At 47.2% G+C, this 15074-nt stretch overlaps 1 protein-coding gene across 3 annotated transcripts; it reads left to right on the top strand.

The window, feature by feature from the left end:
* Nucleotides 1-362: 362 nt before the first annotated feature.
* On the top strand, nucleotides 363-14854 carry si:ch211-267e7.3 (ADAMTS-like protein 2). 3 transcript variants are annotated; one of them, XM_035800278.1, is made up of 18 exons: nucleotides 363-689; nucleotides 3217-3398; nucleotides 5608-5683; nucleotides 6331-6433; nucleotides 7237-7382; nucleotides 7682-7805; nucleotides 7972-8052; nucleotides 8324-8499; nucleotides 8629-9094; nucleotides 9372-9729; nucleotides 10020-10123; nucleotides 10478-10604; nucleotides 10929-11142; nucleotides 11658-11813; nucleotides 12194-12364; nucleotides 12806-12982; nucleotides 13275-13419; nucleotides 13503-14854. In XM_035800278.1, the coding sequence occupies exons 1-18, from the start codon at nucleotides 591-593 to the stop codon at nucleotides 13622-13624; spliced, it is 3027 nt and encodes a 1008-aa protein (XP_035656171.1). In that variant the 5' UTR covers nucleotides 363-590; the 3' UTR covers nucleotides 13625-14854. The 3 variants fall into 3 exon arrangements, with proteins under 3 accessions (XP_035656171.1, XP_035656170.1, XP_052333064.1); XM_035800277.1 differs by having other exon boundaries at nucleotides 10017-10123; XM_052477104.1 differs by lacking the exons at nucleotides 12806-12982; nucleotides 13275-13419; nucleotides 13503-14854 and having other exon boundaries at nucleotides 10017-10123; nucleotides 12201-12356.
* The last annotated feature ends 220 nt before the right edge of the window (nucleotides 14855-15074 follow it).

Genomic DNA, 15074 nt, shown 5'->3' with positions numbered 1-15074 from the left:
TTTGTGACACCCCCCCCCTACGCTACCTACCGCCAGCGCGTAGATTTACCATTGCGTTAGATTTGTTAATCATTAATTAATTAATTACAAATTACATGACCCTCCCCTGGACTACATTTTAAAATACTAAAACCTCTCCCTGACTGAAATTGACAAATCATGACCCTCCCCCATTTTCCTCCGGGTAACAATTGTGTACATTTCGGTCACTCCCTTATGCATAAGGGGACATGAGATGTGAGTTCAACTACCCTACTACCTCCCCATTCTGTTACATCATAACACCATAGGTCTTACACACACACACACACACACACACACAGAAGAACTATCCCACTACCCCTGGTGGAGGTAGTCACTATTGAAAGAGCCAGAAGTGGGTTTCAGATTTAGGGTACAAGGTTCTGCAAGTCTACAACGTCAATCAAAGCCGGCTTGACCAACCCCCTTTTCCCTTCGGGCCAGCAGGTTGTAAAGCCATTAAAGAAAGCATCAAGGATTTTCTTCCCAATAGACCTCTTAGTGCGAGCCTCCCTTTCAAGCTGTGGTTAAGGTTGGGGGGGCGAGGTCTCCTTGTTCCTAAATGAACCATGTACTGTTTTTGGAGCGCAAGATTCGGTATTATTCTTATTCACAGCGCTGTCTTCCTATTCGGAACTTTTGAGAGAGCATCCACCAGCAACATTAAGGTAAATCGCATACTTTTCATTCAAAAATTGTTTTAAAAAATAAATTCTTATCCATAAAGCCGTACGCTTCAAACATCCTTGTTCTCAACGCAAACGTCTGCTCGTGTATGCCGGTATTTGTGTGAAAGCATTCAAATGGCAAGAGATTACGCTGTTTTCTGGAATAGCCTTCTAACCCATGCTTGCATGCAACAATTTCAATCCATTCGGTACTGTGGGCTATTAGTGAAGTATAGGTTTTGCGCCTTCTTTTCCGCTATCCGTTTCATGCCGAACTCCTTTTCTAGACTCTTTATGCTTTAAGATCAAAGCCCCAGCTGGAGCCTTTATTTCTGCCTGCCTGGCATTTCCCGAAGCTGTTGAAGTAGCTGCACATTATTAGAGAGCTTCGTGGTCCACTGGACTAAAACTAATGAGGCAGGGACGGAAGACGAGGAAGGATACGGTACTGGATTGTACTTCAGTTCAAATTGAAGGGAGGTCATCTGGAGACATGGGATATTACAAGAGGATCCCATGGGCTAACAAAGTAGCCGCGGCTCGTTTACGACTAACCAACATTAGGGAACTATGTTATAATACAGTTTATGAAAAAAAAGTTACGGGAACATTTTACAGACAAGCTTCAAACCGTCTACATACGTGAAAACAGCATTTTTCAACGATATGGATTTCCATTTCCAAGGGTTCGTGTCCATTATTGATGTATGCATAACAACCCAGGCTCTTGAATCATCCACATGGCATCCACCTGACCGGTGCCCGGTCGCGGCAGCAGCTGACCCGCTTAACTCCAGTAACATTGTAATACAACTGTAATACAACTGTCCCATGCACAATTACCCCCCTCACACCGGACGCCGTTCGCCGCAGCCTCCAAAAGTATACTAATTTGTACTTCCCGGGAGGTCCATTGTTTGAGAGCCTGGAGCATTAAGTCGTTAAAAAAAAGTAAATAGTCTATTTAGATTCCTAGATATCCAGAGGGCGTTCAAGAAAACATATGGGGCTTGCACATTCTTGTTTGGACAAGTATTTAGTCCCCCTATTTGAGTTACAGAACTATCAGTCTTTTCGGATTTTTGCTCATGTTTGTGATTTGAGCAATTTTTTTTTTCCATTACCAGTTCTTGTATTCAAATTTGTGGTGATGTAAGCGTGTTGTGAAATCTATATGACTGTCATATAGACTATAGACCAGCAAAATATGCAAACACAAGTCTTCCCAAAATTATCAAACTAAAATTACAAGGCAAACTAAAAATACAAACAAAAAATGTCTGCAAATCATTCAAAATGTGCAGATGAATATAGGTTCTATAAACAGAGTTTCTACTCTTGAGAGCTATTGAGTGTGAAACATTAATCATTGGGAAGAAATCCTAGGCCCTAGAACAGTGTGGCCAGCCATGGCAGTGTCTGTGTGCTGTTAATGCACTCTAATGGTCAGGTTTAGAGGGCTACGATTAACCTGAAGTCTAGACAACAGGAGTCAGCTTCAGTTACTCACAGACAGTCACTGGCCCTTTCATCTAGCACTCGTTTTTAGCAGCCCTCAATCCTCCCTCTGTCTCCATTCCCCCTCCCTCCTTCCTTCTCTTCCTCCTCCTCCCTCCAGTCTCTCATCCACCTCTCTAACTCATCAAAAGCACAGTAATGCTCTTAAAAGTCTTGGCCTGTCTCTACCTCTGTAAAGAAAAGATATTCATAGCCAACCACCAGCTCTGTTTTGAATTTTAGGCTCTTTCTCTCTCTCTTCCCCCCTCTCTCTCTCTCTCTCTCTCCTTCCCCCTCTCTCTCCCTCCTAAATGGATTACAGGTTTTGGTTAGGTTTCTGCTTTCTGTATTACCCCTGCATCTTTCACCACTTGGAATAAACTCTGAATGTCTATAGGTTTTAATGCATACCCCAGGAGGTAGCGGCAGCCTTTTTGGACTCTGCTCCAGTCAGTGTATCCAAACACGTGTTAACAGGTTTGTCCGGTGGAAAGTGTACCAGAGCACCATAAGTGGTCGCAATGTGTTCACCGAATGGTTTAGGGAAACACTCCCCAGTGTGTGCTTATTCATGCAGGGAGGACACACTTCAGGAACAGAGAGAAGCATAGCAAAGTCAATCATGTTACTGCGTTGCTTGCTGCCCTTACTCCTACACACAGACGGAACACTTACAATGGGAATCTTGTGCGAAGGCCACCTAAAGTGATTTTCGGTCTTTTCGTTTTCCGTACCCGCTCGGGGTTTAATGGAACAGTCCGGCCAGCTGCTGCTGCCAACTGCAGTCTGCACAGCAACCCTACTGTTAGAGCTACAGGGCTTTTCCCGACACATATAGGAAACAACACAACTGTCCCTTATGCCTTCCTTATGGGGAGAGAGAAGAAGAGACAAAACGGTTCTGGACAACCTAAACCACATCGAGACGGACATACACACGCAGCAAGCACCCGCGTGCGCACACGCGCACACACATGTGCATACTGTACATACAGTGTAATACACATGTAAAATACTCTGTCTCTGCCAGGACAGTAGTGACGGGAGGGAGGAGGTCCAGCGGCAGAGCCGGCACAGCCAGAGGTACCAGATCCGGGGACAGCAGCCCGACGAGGTGGCCCAGTGGTGGGGAGAGTGGAGCAGCTGGTCCACCTGCTCCAGGACCTGTGGAGGAGGGGTGCGCTCTCAGGAACGACACTGTCTGCAGCAGAGGTAAAGATACACCATCACTGACCTGACGAAGATCCACTCTTGGGTTGAAACGTTGCCTAACAAAAAGGTATGTGCCGGCGCAATCGTGTGGGGGCCGTACATTATCTCTACAACCAGTTTTTCCTGGTCAGAAAATAAAGGCAAAACTTGGGAACCTAACGAACCAGCACTTCTCTGAAGCTGCCACTGCCTGCTATGGTCTTTAGGCAGGAGAGAGCCAACCCAATGCTAGAATTAACTAGGCCAGTGGGACCAAGGAGTCAGGCTGCTAATCATTATGGCTACTCAAATTGGTTGAAAAAAAGTTTAGAAAAGTTAGCGTGCCAACTCATTAATGTTGTTTGTGGAATACTCTCCTGGAGGAAAATTTAGACCCAACACTTACATTTGTTTTTGAGTTATAACACACTGTATGAGATTTCTGTAAGAGTGACAATATTTCCCACAACATGCAGGCTATGATGACAGCTACCAAAATGAACTCCAATTCAATTCTACCATACTCCAAAGGCTCATTCAGGAAGCCTGGAAATTGAGGTTCAACCATCACAGAGTCAACCAATCAAGACTTATAAAACGCTTCCTGTTTCCTGCTGTCACAAACTGTTATGACACTCTTTACACCATTACACTTATGACAGCCTAATGTAGGCATTACAACACACACTTACTTCCAAGTGTTCCGGAAATGTCTCCCAGCAGTGGTCTGACCAGGACTGACAGGCTGCAGTGCTGCTAACACACAAACACACACACACACACACACACACAGACACACACACACAGTTTGACCCTGAACTGAACCCACTTCTCATACTGGGGGGTGTCAGTCCTCATCAGCGGGTTTGACTCCAGAGTTCATTTAAACGGCTGGTAATTGGGGGCTCAATGACCTCCGGTCTGAAGTGTCTATGTTCAATCCTGCCTGACTGCCCCTGCTGTTGGTGTGTGTGTGACATAACATGTACTATAACATATAACATGTATATGTGTTTTGTTTGTGGAATGATCAAGGAATAATACTGATGGATTTGTTTGAGAACTGGGCTTGTTAAATGGAAGGTGGATTGAGGTTTTCATTAACTTGACAGTTATGTGGATTAACAGTTTCTAGGGAGACTAATACAAAACGTCATATTTCCTTATGGCTTAGATGTAAAGTATATGTTTTGACCCCACCAGCTTTCCTTTGAAAGAATAGGAGGTCGAGAAAGAGAGAGGGAACGAAATAAAGAGACAGAGAGCGAGAGCGTGAAAAAGAGACGTGCCCCCCTGACAAATAACCTCCGGGGCACCCTCTTGCGGTCCGAGGAATGTCCTGTGGAATGAACATCAATCCCGCCGGTCAGCGGTTCCACATGACACGGGCCAGTCTGGCCGGAGTGACAGCCATATTTATAAAAGGGCTTTTAGTCAGGCGCTGGGCCATTTAGGGGGAGATTCCTCCCCAGATAAGCACCAGGGTTTGACTTTGAGCTGTTCCACCTGGCGCCCATTAACACTCCCCCTGTGTGGTGTGGGGGTTTGGGGAGGGTGAAGGGGGGTGGGGAGAGAGAGAGAGAGAGAGAGAGAGAAAGAGGGAGATGTGAGTAAAGAGAGAGAGAGAGGGGGGGGGGTGGGTGGGTGAATGAAGACAAAGAGAGAGACAGGGAGAGAGGGAAAGAGAACAAGGGAACGAAAGAGGGGAGATGGAAAGGGTGTGTTAGAGAGAGAGAGAGAGAGAGAGAGAGAGAGAGAGAGAGAGAATGAGAGAGAGAGAGAGAGAGAGAGAGAGAGAGAGAGAGATGAGAGAGAGAGAGAGAGAGAGAGAGAGAGAGAGAGAAGAGGAGACCCACATCTGGAGGGGAGGAGTGGAAGGAGTGTTGGGGAAAGCTCTGAAAAAGCCTGGGAACGTTCAACATCTGGAGTCTAGGTGGGGCTCAGACTGTGAGAGCTAGATGTGTCTATCTCATGTTAGAAAAGTAGGCTAAACATGAAGGGCTGACTCCTTAAAGAGATTACCACAGTGGAGATACTAGAGTAACTCACCCTTTTCTTCCATGTGCCTAATGTATAACCTGAGCTTATCGTGAACCTTTGAGGCCACTTCCACTTTACAAATCTTAAGGAGTGCACTTAATAACAAGGTTCAAACTAAGGTATCTTTATTGTAATATCACATTGTGTCTGCTCATGCCGGATAAGCATGTTTAAAACCCTTTCTCTCCAGACTCACTGCCACACAGAACATCAACAGCTCCTTCTGTGTCGGATCTCCGAAGCAGTATCAGCTATGTCCATTTCAGGTATGCTTTTACACCAAAAACCATGAATTGAATTTTCTCCTCTCATTTTGGGAGTATCAACTGAGTCTCAACAACATTTTTTGCTAGGCATCTATTAGCTTATGCACCATTGCCCTCGCCAATTTCTACTGAATTACGTTTACATTGATTCAAGGGGCAATCTGCAGTTGCTATATACTTTTTGGACTATACTAATAGATTCCTGAAGAATATACAGGTAGCTTATAACTTCCAGATGAGCTAAGTTTAACTGTCGGAACCCAAAATATATGCTTGTTTTACTCCAATGTTTGGAAACGTTATACATGTAAACAAACTCTCTATAGCCTCCAAATATGCTCAAAACTGTCATTTTGATATCTTGGATGGTCAGTCCTTGCATCAATAGCTCAGTCTACTGTATGCATTTAAGATTGTTTACATTTCCCCAGGCCCATCCCTCAGCTTTCTACCTAAACAGAGGCAGGGTGACCCGTTGTAATTGTTTTCAACTGTGGACTGCCCTGTTAATGGGGAATATGACCCTTTAGACTGAAGAGGTTTCAGTGTCACGGTCCAAAAAACATGCCTTGCCTACTCTACTTCCATTTGTTTCTGAGACTTGGTTTACTCTTGTCTCATCCTGCTGTTCTCGTCTTTCTCCCCAGCCCTGTGTCAGTACCAGTGTTAGCTTCAAGCAGCAGCAGTGCTCCCAGTTCAACGCCAAAGCCTTCGGCAGGAGACACTACGAGTGGGTGCCCCTCTATCCAGGTAAGCAATGAATTAGTCATAGGTGATTTTCGTTCTCTAAAACGCCATTTTGCTCAGTCCCAATTATCTCTCCTTCCTATAGAAGTGTGCGGTTGTTCACCTTCACTGATTCGAAAAGGAAATGACTGGTATAAGAAATATGGTGAAGACTCCCACTAGCCCATGCCTCCATGCCTCCATGAACATGTGCATGCTTCAGGAGATAGAAGCTGTTACTGGGATGCACCTTCTATTTCTCCCCCTCTCACTCTCCTTCTATTTCTCCCCCTCTCGCTCTCCTTCTATTTCTCCCCCTCTCGCTCTCCTTCTATTTCTCCCCCTCTCGCTCTCCTTCTATTTCTCCCCCTCTCGTTCTCTCAAGCTTTTGCATTCAGCTAGTTGCATTCATTTGATGTTCATTTTTTTTCTCTCTCTCATGATTACTCCTTCATTTGTCTCTTTGTCTTTCATTCTTTTGTCTGCCTCGCTTGGCTGTTGCCTGCCAGAATCAGGGAACAAGTACCTTTCCATAGAATGTCTTGCATCATGCTTTAAGGCCCCAGTCCAAGGCTTATGTCATCTTTAAACTCAGACTATTATGTCTCGGTTTCTAGGTAAATGACATATAGACATGACAAATTAAAAACATTCCCATTCATATCTAATCGCATTTGAGTGAATTTCTCAACCCCTTTCTAATTAAATCTCCGTTCTAGATGATAACCTCGGGGATTGGCTTTTGTAGCTAGCGTCAAAACAGCCTTAACGAACTTAAGAGTATCTGAACATTTCTTTAAGTTATTCTCGGTCACTTCCTGTCCCAGATGACTACATCAGTATCTCCAACAAGCCGTGTGACCTACAGTGCACCAGCACCACAGGGGAGAGGCAGCTGCTGGTCCCGGCCCACGACGGAACCTACTGCCGGGACGGCATCTACCAGGGCGTCTGCATCGAGGGCCAGTGTCAGGTGCGCCACAGGGATCGCTATTAGGACCATACACTTTTTTCCCTTGATCAACCGCTTGAGTCTCTTTTGGTTCAAAGCATCTGCCAAGCAATGTCAAATGCCCTTTGGACCTAGGTCTGTAATGAGTTGTTGCCAGGAGATTTCTTTAAACCTGATTAGCCACTTGAGTCTCGTTTGGTTCAAAGCATCTGCCAAACAATATACCTAGTTTTTCCTGGTCAGGTCACAGGGTTAGGAAAAGGATCCCAAACTCATGAGGACTTTCTTCTCTTCTCTCCCCTGGCTGCCCTGTACTACAGACGGTGGGTTGTGACGGGAAGCTTTACTCCAGTAAAACGGTAGATACGTGCGGTGTGTGTGGCGGGAATGGCAGCTCCTGCACCAGAGTGTCTGGATCTCACCGGAAAGGGAGCACACAGTTAGGTATATCTTAAGTAGTACCAAGAGGTTATACAGCATATCCTACCTTTTTAAGTGCCCTTCTAAACATCTAGAAAATCAAAGAGCCCTAAACCTTCATGTCACTGTGTGCCTGGAAATAAAGGCACAACTAAAGTGGGTGATCTTGTTTTTTCCCCCTTTGAATCAGGTTATGTGTTTATCACCAACATTCCTGTTGGTGCCACCGACATCCAGATCATTGAGAGACGGAAAACCGAAAATATACTGGGTAAGATTCAGATCATGTTGTATTGAATTTGATTGGGATACAGTAACTAGAAATTGTGAAACTTAACAAGCGGAACATGTTTTGGAGCAGAACGACCTTCATAGTTACTAGAATTAAGAAATATGAGCTGTTGTTGATTTCCGTGCGATTACCATAGGCCCTATCCAATCAAAACTTGTGTCTGGGTTCGTGGAATAAATCTAAAACAAAATTAATTTAGCGAGAAAGTTGTTACAGCTGTTGTCCATAAGATCATATTGCTTTCCTCCAGCCCTATCCGATGAAGCAGGACACTTCTTTTTCAATGGGAACACAATTATCGACAATCCCCGTAACTTCCGTGTTGCTGGCACAGTCTTCAAGTACAGGAGACCCGCTAACCTCTTATCAGATGGATTTGAGTACATCATCGCCCAAGGACCCACTGACCAGGGGCTAAACGTCATGGTAGGTATTTAGGTATGTACTGTCTGTAGGTAACTAGGGCATGTTTTCCAGTGATTCCTCAAATAGACAATTGACATTGTTGGCTTTGTTGTAGTGTGATTGAAAGGCCTCTTACCCTTTTTATACAAGTACTACAACCTGAACGGAAAGATGCCCCACATCACATACGAGTACACCGTACCTCGCACCCCAGAAGCCCGCACAACAACCCCAGTAGCCTCGCCTCCAGAGGAGGTCCAGATACGAGCACTGTCCGTTGTCGAACCAGCGGTCCCAGAACCATGGCCCCCGGTGGCCCAAGAAACAATGGCCAACGCTACTGCCACTGAACTCTCCTTCAATGACAATGAGATTGAGGCCAGCGAGGACTATGGGAAGCTGGGAAACCACAGTGGTGTTCGGGTCCTGGACAACCCCCCGGAGGTCGACCATGACCTGGATCATGACCATGAAGGTCTTGTGTGGGAACTACAGGCTCCTCTCAACCTCAGTCAACCACCAGCCATGCTGGTGTTCAGACCGGCCAGTGAGATCCACCACAACAACCTGGAGAATAAGCTAGGAGACCAGGGACATCCTGCACCTGCTAACTACAGTGAGTCTTGAGTATGAAGTTGATATCTGGGCTGTGTATCCACTTGACTATTTTACAGAGAGTTTTGACTTTCAAATGTACATGTATTGTCGTATCTGTAACGAACAAGGACATTGGGCCTGACTGGGTCTGTCACTTTTAGTTGGGAAGTTTCTTCGAAGTATATTATTGCGGGATATCAGCAAACAGTTTTGATGCCCTTTTGTGATGGGAATGTTCTGTAGAATTTTTAATGAGATTTGAAATCATTTCTATGTATTTTACAATATTTTACAAGGGACAGACTCAAACTTGATCGATGGCGACTCTCCTGGTCCCAACGGCACCCACCGACCATCCAAGCCCCTCCACAGGAGCCTGTTCCTGGACCTGGTCTCTGAGCCAGGAGGCCTCAGACAACCCTGCCAGGATGGCTCCAACCTCTGCCCTCTCCTGGAACTGAACACCAGCTCCTCCCTGGACAACAGCCTGGCCCAGCTGGAGATCTACCCAGGCAGCCTCAACCTCCACGAGGCCACAGCTGAGGACAACGCCCCCTATGGACTCCTTTTCGAACCAGAGCCCAACGGGACAGAGAGTTCCAACCTCGTCAACCTCCACCAGGTAGAGCCGGTACAGGCCCCCGACACAGAGAGGTGAGCTGCCTTAGTGGAGGGGTGGAGGGGTGGGGGGGTGAGGAGGGTCTGCCGCATTATATGCACTTTAGTTTGATGTTATTTGTTGGCCCTTTGCCTTTGTCATATTGAATAACCATGACATGCTTTCCCCCCGATGGTACCTACCTTTATATTAAGTAGATACATTGCTAGGTTCAATTTGGTTCAATTCAGACATTCAATCACCTTTCTCCCTCTCCCTCGATCTCTTCCTCCCGCTCTCCGGGTTTTGTCCTTCTTCCTCCCTCTCTCCCAATGCGTTCCAGCAGCAATGAGTTTGAGGTGGGATTGCTTGACCGTGACATCAGCCTTGCTGACATGTACAGATGGAAGGTATCTGCGTATGCACCCTGCAGTTCAACATGTACCACAGGTGCAGCTACCAGCCACACCACACACACACAGTGTACACAGACACACACACACACACACACACAAACACACACACACACACACACACATACACCCCCCAGATTGTACACACACTGTATACACATTATCTCACACACGTTACACAAACATAGACACGCACCGGTACTGGCAAATCACTTAGTGTCTCTTCTCTCCACGTTTATCATACCTCTCACTAAATATACTTTAGTCTCATTAACCAACTTAACGTAAAGGATACATGTTCACTGGGATGTTTTGTTTAACCCTGACTGTTCAACAGCGGTGTGAGTTTCGGTATTATATTGGTCATGGTAGTCTACGTTTTCTTGCCCAGGTATCAGTACGTCCTACGCCCTGTGTGTCCGGTATGACGGCTCTGAGGTGGACGAGACTTACTGTGACGCTGTGACCAGACCTGAACCCACACACGAGTTCTGCACCGGGAAGGAGTGTCCACCAAGGTTAGATATCCCATATGATCAGTTCCACTGTCACATCAGGTTGGGGTCCTCGTGGACCAGTAAATAGCATTCTGCATTGTCTTCCGTTGGCTAGGACCTGATGGTTTCAGAATAATGACTGGGTTTTGCAGCTCCTTTGAATCAATGTGCCTGTTGGCATTCAGTCTGCCATTCCCTTCACACAAATAAGAAACTTTTCTCCAGTACAATTGCGGCCAACTGGAGTTCGAACCTGGTTGCCCTGCATGCCATAAGATTGCGTTTAGCCGGCGGAGCTAAAGCCTTATACTAACCGTTTGTACTTGGGCTGACTGGGTCTTCTAGGTGGGAGACCAGTCGGTGGAGTGAGTGTTCGAGGACGTGCGGCGAGGGTTACCAGTTCCGTACGGTGCGCTGCTGGAAGATGATGGCGCCAGGCTTCGACAGCTCTGTGTATGACGAGCTGTGTGTGGCTGCAGAGCTGCAGAAACCAATGGCACGCAAGGCCTGCAAGAGCAAAGGCTGTGGCCCACAGTGGGAAGTCTCTGACTGGTCTGAGGTGTGTGTTTGTTTTTTATTTTTTTATTGTGTATCCGACAAGGAATCTTTAAGATAGAAATAGATCTGTTCTGGGTAACAGTAGGAACTATATGAAGTTGTATAATGTTAGCTATCATACTTCATCGCTGGATCACGGGCAGCAGGTAGCCTAGTGGTTAGAGGGGCGGCAGGGTAGTCTAGTGGTTAGAGGGGCGGCAGGGTAGTCTAGTGGTTAGAGGGGCGGCAGGTAGCCTAGTGGTTAGAAGGGCAGCAAGTTAGCCTAGCGGTTAGAGCGTTGGGCCAGTAACCGAAAGGTTGCAAGATCAAATCCCTGAGCTGACGAGGTAAAAATCTGTCGTTCTGCCCCTGAACAAGGCAGTTAACCCACTGTTCCTAGGCTGTCATTGTAAGTATGAATTTGTTTTTAACCGACTTGCCCTAGTTAAATAAAAATCACTCCGGAGTGATGGATCATAATAGTGAGTGTTCTCTGAGCATTGATGGAGGGCGGTGTGATCGTTTCTTCTTTTCCAGTGTTCCGCTCGTTGTGGGGGACGTGGTTTGAGGAGTCGGGAGGTGCGCTGCTCCATGGAGACGCGCCTGTGTAACGAATCCTCGCGGCCACTCAGTGAGAAGGAGTGCGAGGGATCGCCCTGTGACCGCAGGTGGACCGTTTCGGACTGGGGCCCTGTGAGTTAAACACCCTCAGCTGCACGAAGGTCTTAGCCCAGGCACAGCTAACACCCAGGGGTTTTCCCCCAGGGGTATTCACGTGGTCAGGAAGAAACTCCTTTACCTGTACAGGTTCATCAACTACTCTCAGATCGTCATGTTCTTGGGCCTTGGCAGCAACGATATGGGCTGATAAAGAATCTTGATATTGTACTTTGATGATATATCATTGATAGGAAATCAACACAGCTCCTCTTGATCTTGAATACGCTCTCCCTCCTTGTCCCTTTGTTTCCCTCCCTCTATTTCCCTGTCATCACGTATTGTCTCTCTCATACGTCTTCTTACTCTTCCTTACTGTCCCCCCCCCACCCCTGGCTGTCTGTGTACTCTCTAAGTGTTCAGGGGCCTGTGGCGAGGGCAGGATGACGCGCTACGTGGCGTGCAAGAACAGCAACGGCAACGTGATCTCTGACGGCCAGTGCGACCTGGACCTCAAGCCCCTGGCCGTGTACCCCTGTGGGGACAAGAACTGCCCGGCGCACTGGGTAGAGCAGGAGTGGGAACAGGCGAGTGTGTGCTGTAGCTTTTTTGGGGAAGGAAGACTTGCCTAGCAGGGCGGTCACAACAGCCTCCCAGTGCAAGTCAGATCTTTCATTTGAGAGTTCACCGCGAGTTCAGCTTCAGCCGCTTCTATTTCCATTCCGTTTCATTCAATACGCTTGACAAACATTGTCGTAGCCGCGTTAAACAAACATTGTCATGGGAATAACGCAACAAACAAGTCCAGGCCTTACAAGCAAGGACAAAACTTAATAAAAAAGAAAAAAAGATGTGAAAAAAATGCATGCGGGACTACGGATGACTGGTTTTGGGCGTAACAGTCTTCCTTTCTTACCTGCATGTACCACTGTCTGAAATGCGTGATCCACAAAGGAACTACATGTAAAGATGACAGAGAAGCTGTGGCTGTAACAATCTTCCTCTCCTCTCTCCCTCTGTACCACCAGTGTAACACCACCTGTGGGCGGGGGGTGAAAACGCGGCAGGTGGTGTGTTCCGGCCTGGAGGACGGCGTGTTCAAGGAGTTCCACGGGCAGACGTGTGACTCCGCCCTCAAACCCGAGGAGAGCTCCGCCTGCTTCGAGAGGCCCTGCTCCAAGTGGTTCACCACTTCCTGGTCTCAGGTACATGTCATTAGAGCAATCCAACCACTGTCACTGTTACTCACTTACTTTAGGACCATCAATGACTCCTCTCCATCGCACTCTGTCTAGGGCAGTCTCCTCTAGCTCATTCCACTGTTATTTAGACACTTCTATCAGTATAGTTTAGTAGTAGATGTGAAAGAATCACTGCAGGGTTTGTGTGATTCTCTCACTCTCTCCCTTCTCAAGCACAACACAAAATGTGGACGCTTGTCACTTTTTGTTCCTGTGTGTGAGTAATGTCATTGCCTTTCTTCTCCTCCCATCACAGTGCAGTAAGACATGTGGCAGCGGGGTGCACGTTCGGGAGGTGAAGTGCTACCAGGGGGTGGAGCTAGGCCACAGCTGTGATTCTGCCCTCAAACCTGAGGCCGGGCAGACGTGTGAGGTGCAGGCCTGTCCCACAGAGGCCCCAGGTAGGAAGAACGCTGTCTGTCTGCCTAACTGTCTGTCTGTCAAAATGGCCACTGTAATATTGTCCCCCCTCTTCTCCCCCCAGTTGAAGAGGTGTGTCAGGACAAGGCTACGGCCAACTGTGCCCTGGTGCTGAAGGTGAAGCTGTGTACACACTGGTACTACAGGAAGGCCTGCTGCCAGTCCTGTAAGGGCAAGGCCCCGTAAGGGCTAGGGGCCACAGGCCAGGGGCCCGCACTCACAATGGCCCCCCACAGAATGTGAAGACAGTCCCCATACAGGACACCTTGCACTGTGCCCTGGACTCTTTTCCTTTAGATTGTAGACTTGTCCTATAGCCTGGTTCCAGAAGTTATATGGCCTGTAGCCAACTCGGACTTGTTTTCATGCCAAAGCTACGGGTAACTGCCAAAATAATGGAAACGCCAACATAAAGTGTCTTAATAGGGCGTTGGGCCACCACGAGCTGCCAGAACAGCTTCAATGCACCTTAGCATAGATTCTATAAGTGTCTGGAACTCTATTAGAGGGATGTGGCACCATTCTTCCATGAGAAATTCCATAATTTGGTGTTTTGTTGATGGTGGTGGAAACCGCTGTCTCAGGCGGCGCTCAAGAATCTCCCATAAGTGTTCAAATGGGTTGAGATCTGGTGACTGAGACAGCCATGGCATATGTTTTACATCGTTTTCATGCTCATCAAACCATTCAGTGACCACTTGTGCCCTGTGGATGGGGGCATTGTCACCCACTCCCATCTGGGTAGAAATTATTCACCATAGGTTGAAGGTTATCACCATAGGTTGGCGTTTACCTTGCCCTCTAAGGGATTGAGTGGACATAAACCATGCCAGGAAAATGTACCCCACACCACAACGGAGCCGCCAGAACCCTCATTTACTCAAGTGTTTCCGTTATTTTGGCAGTTACCTGTACACGTTTGGAATGATAAGAAACAAACGTTGCAGAGAGGGGTTCACTAAAGCACATACAGAGACCAGGCTAGAATTGTCCCCCAATCTCTCCTTCCTCCCGAACCACCTCCAGAACCTCATGCCTATCTTCTCCCCTAACCCAAGACCTTCCACCCCCTCCACCTCTCTACCCCATTTTGCCCCAAGCCCAAAACCCTGGGAGCCAGACCAACTCCCACCAAAGGTGCTATAATACCCTGGGCGTCGGGCGCAAACCGCTCAGTAACCGCTCAGTAACACTACGACCCCCCCAAAGGCAGCTCCTGTTACGTGACTGTATATCGAGCTGGATCCACAGCTCCACGGTCAGGAGAGACCAGCCGGTCCGACCGTCCAACCGTGGCTCGACCACTCAGTGCACGGTCTCTCCACCTCTTCTGCTGTAATTGTTCTAAATGTGTACTGTATGTCTCCAGCTGTTTTAGGAAGATCGAAAATAAAAGCCAAGCTCTTTTGGAAGTTCCACGGTTGTTGTTTTTTTGAGTTTACACCGCTTTACCAGGCTACTATAGTACATTCCCTTGGACTTTTCCACAACACTTATAGAGCATAGTAAGAGAACATTATGGTTAGAGGTAATACAATAAACGTTGGTGGCCACAGAAGAACTACGGTATCTGGAAAGACGTTCATGAAATAATGGCTTCAGATGATTCCATCGTTCAGGCTTTCAAGCACAGACT

The sequence above is a fragment of the Oncorhynchus keta genome, chromosome 23 (assembly GCF_023373465.1).
Source record: "Oncorhynchus keta strain PuntledgeMale-10-30-2019 chromosome 23, Oket_V2, whole genome shotgun sequence".
Lineage (NCBI taxonomy): Eukaryota > Metazoa > Chordata > Actinopteri > Salmoniformes > Salmonidae > Oncorhynchus > Oncorhynchus keta.
Note: the sequence above shows the minus strand (reverse complement) of the source record. Positions and strands in the feature narration are given on the sequence as shown.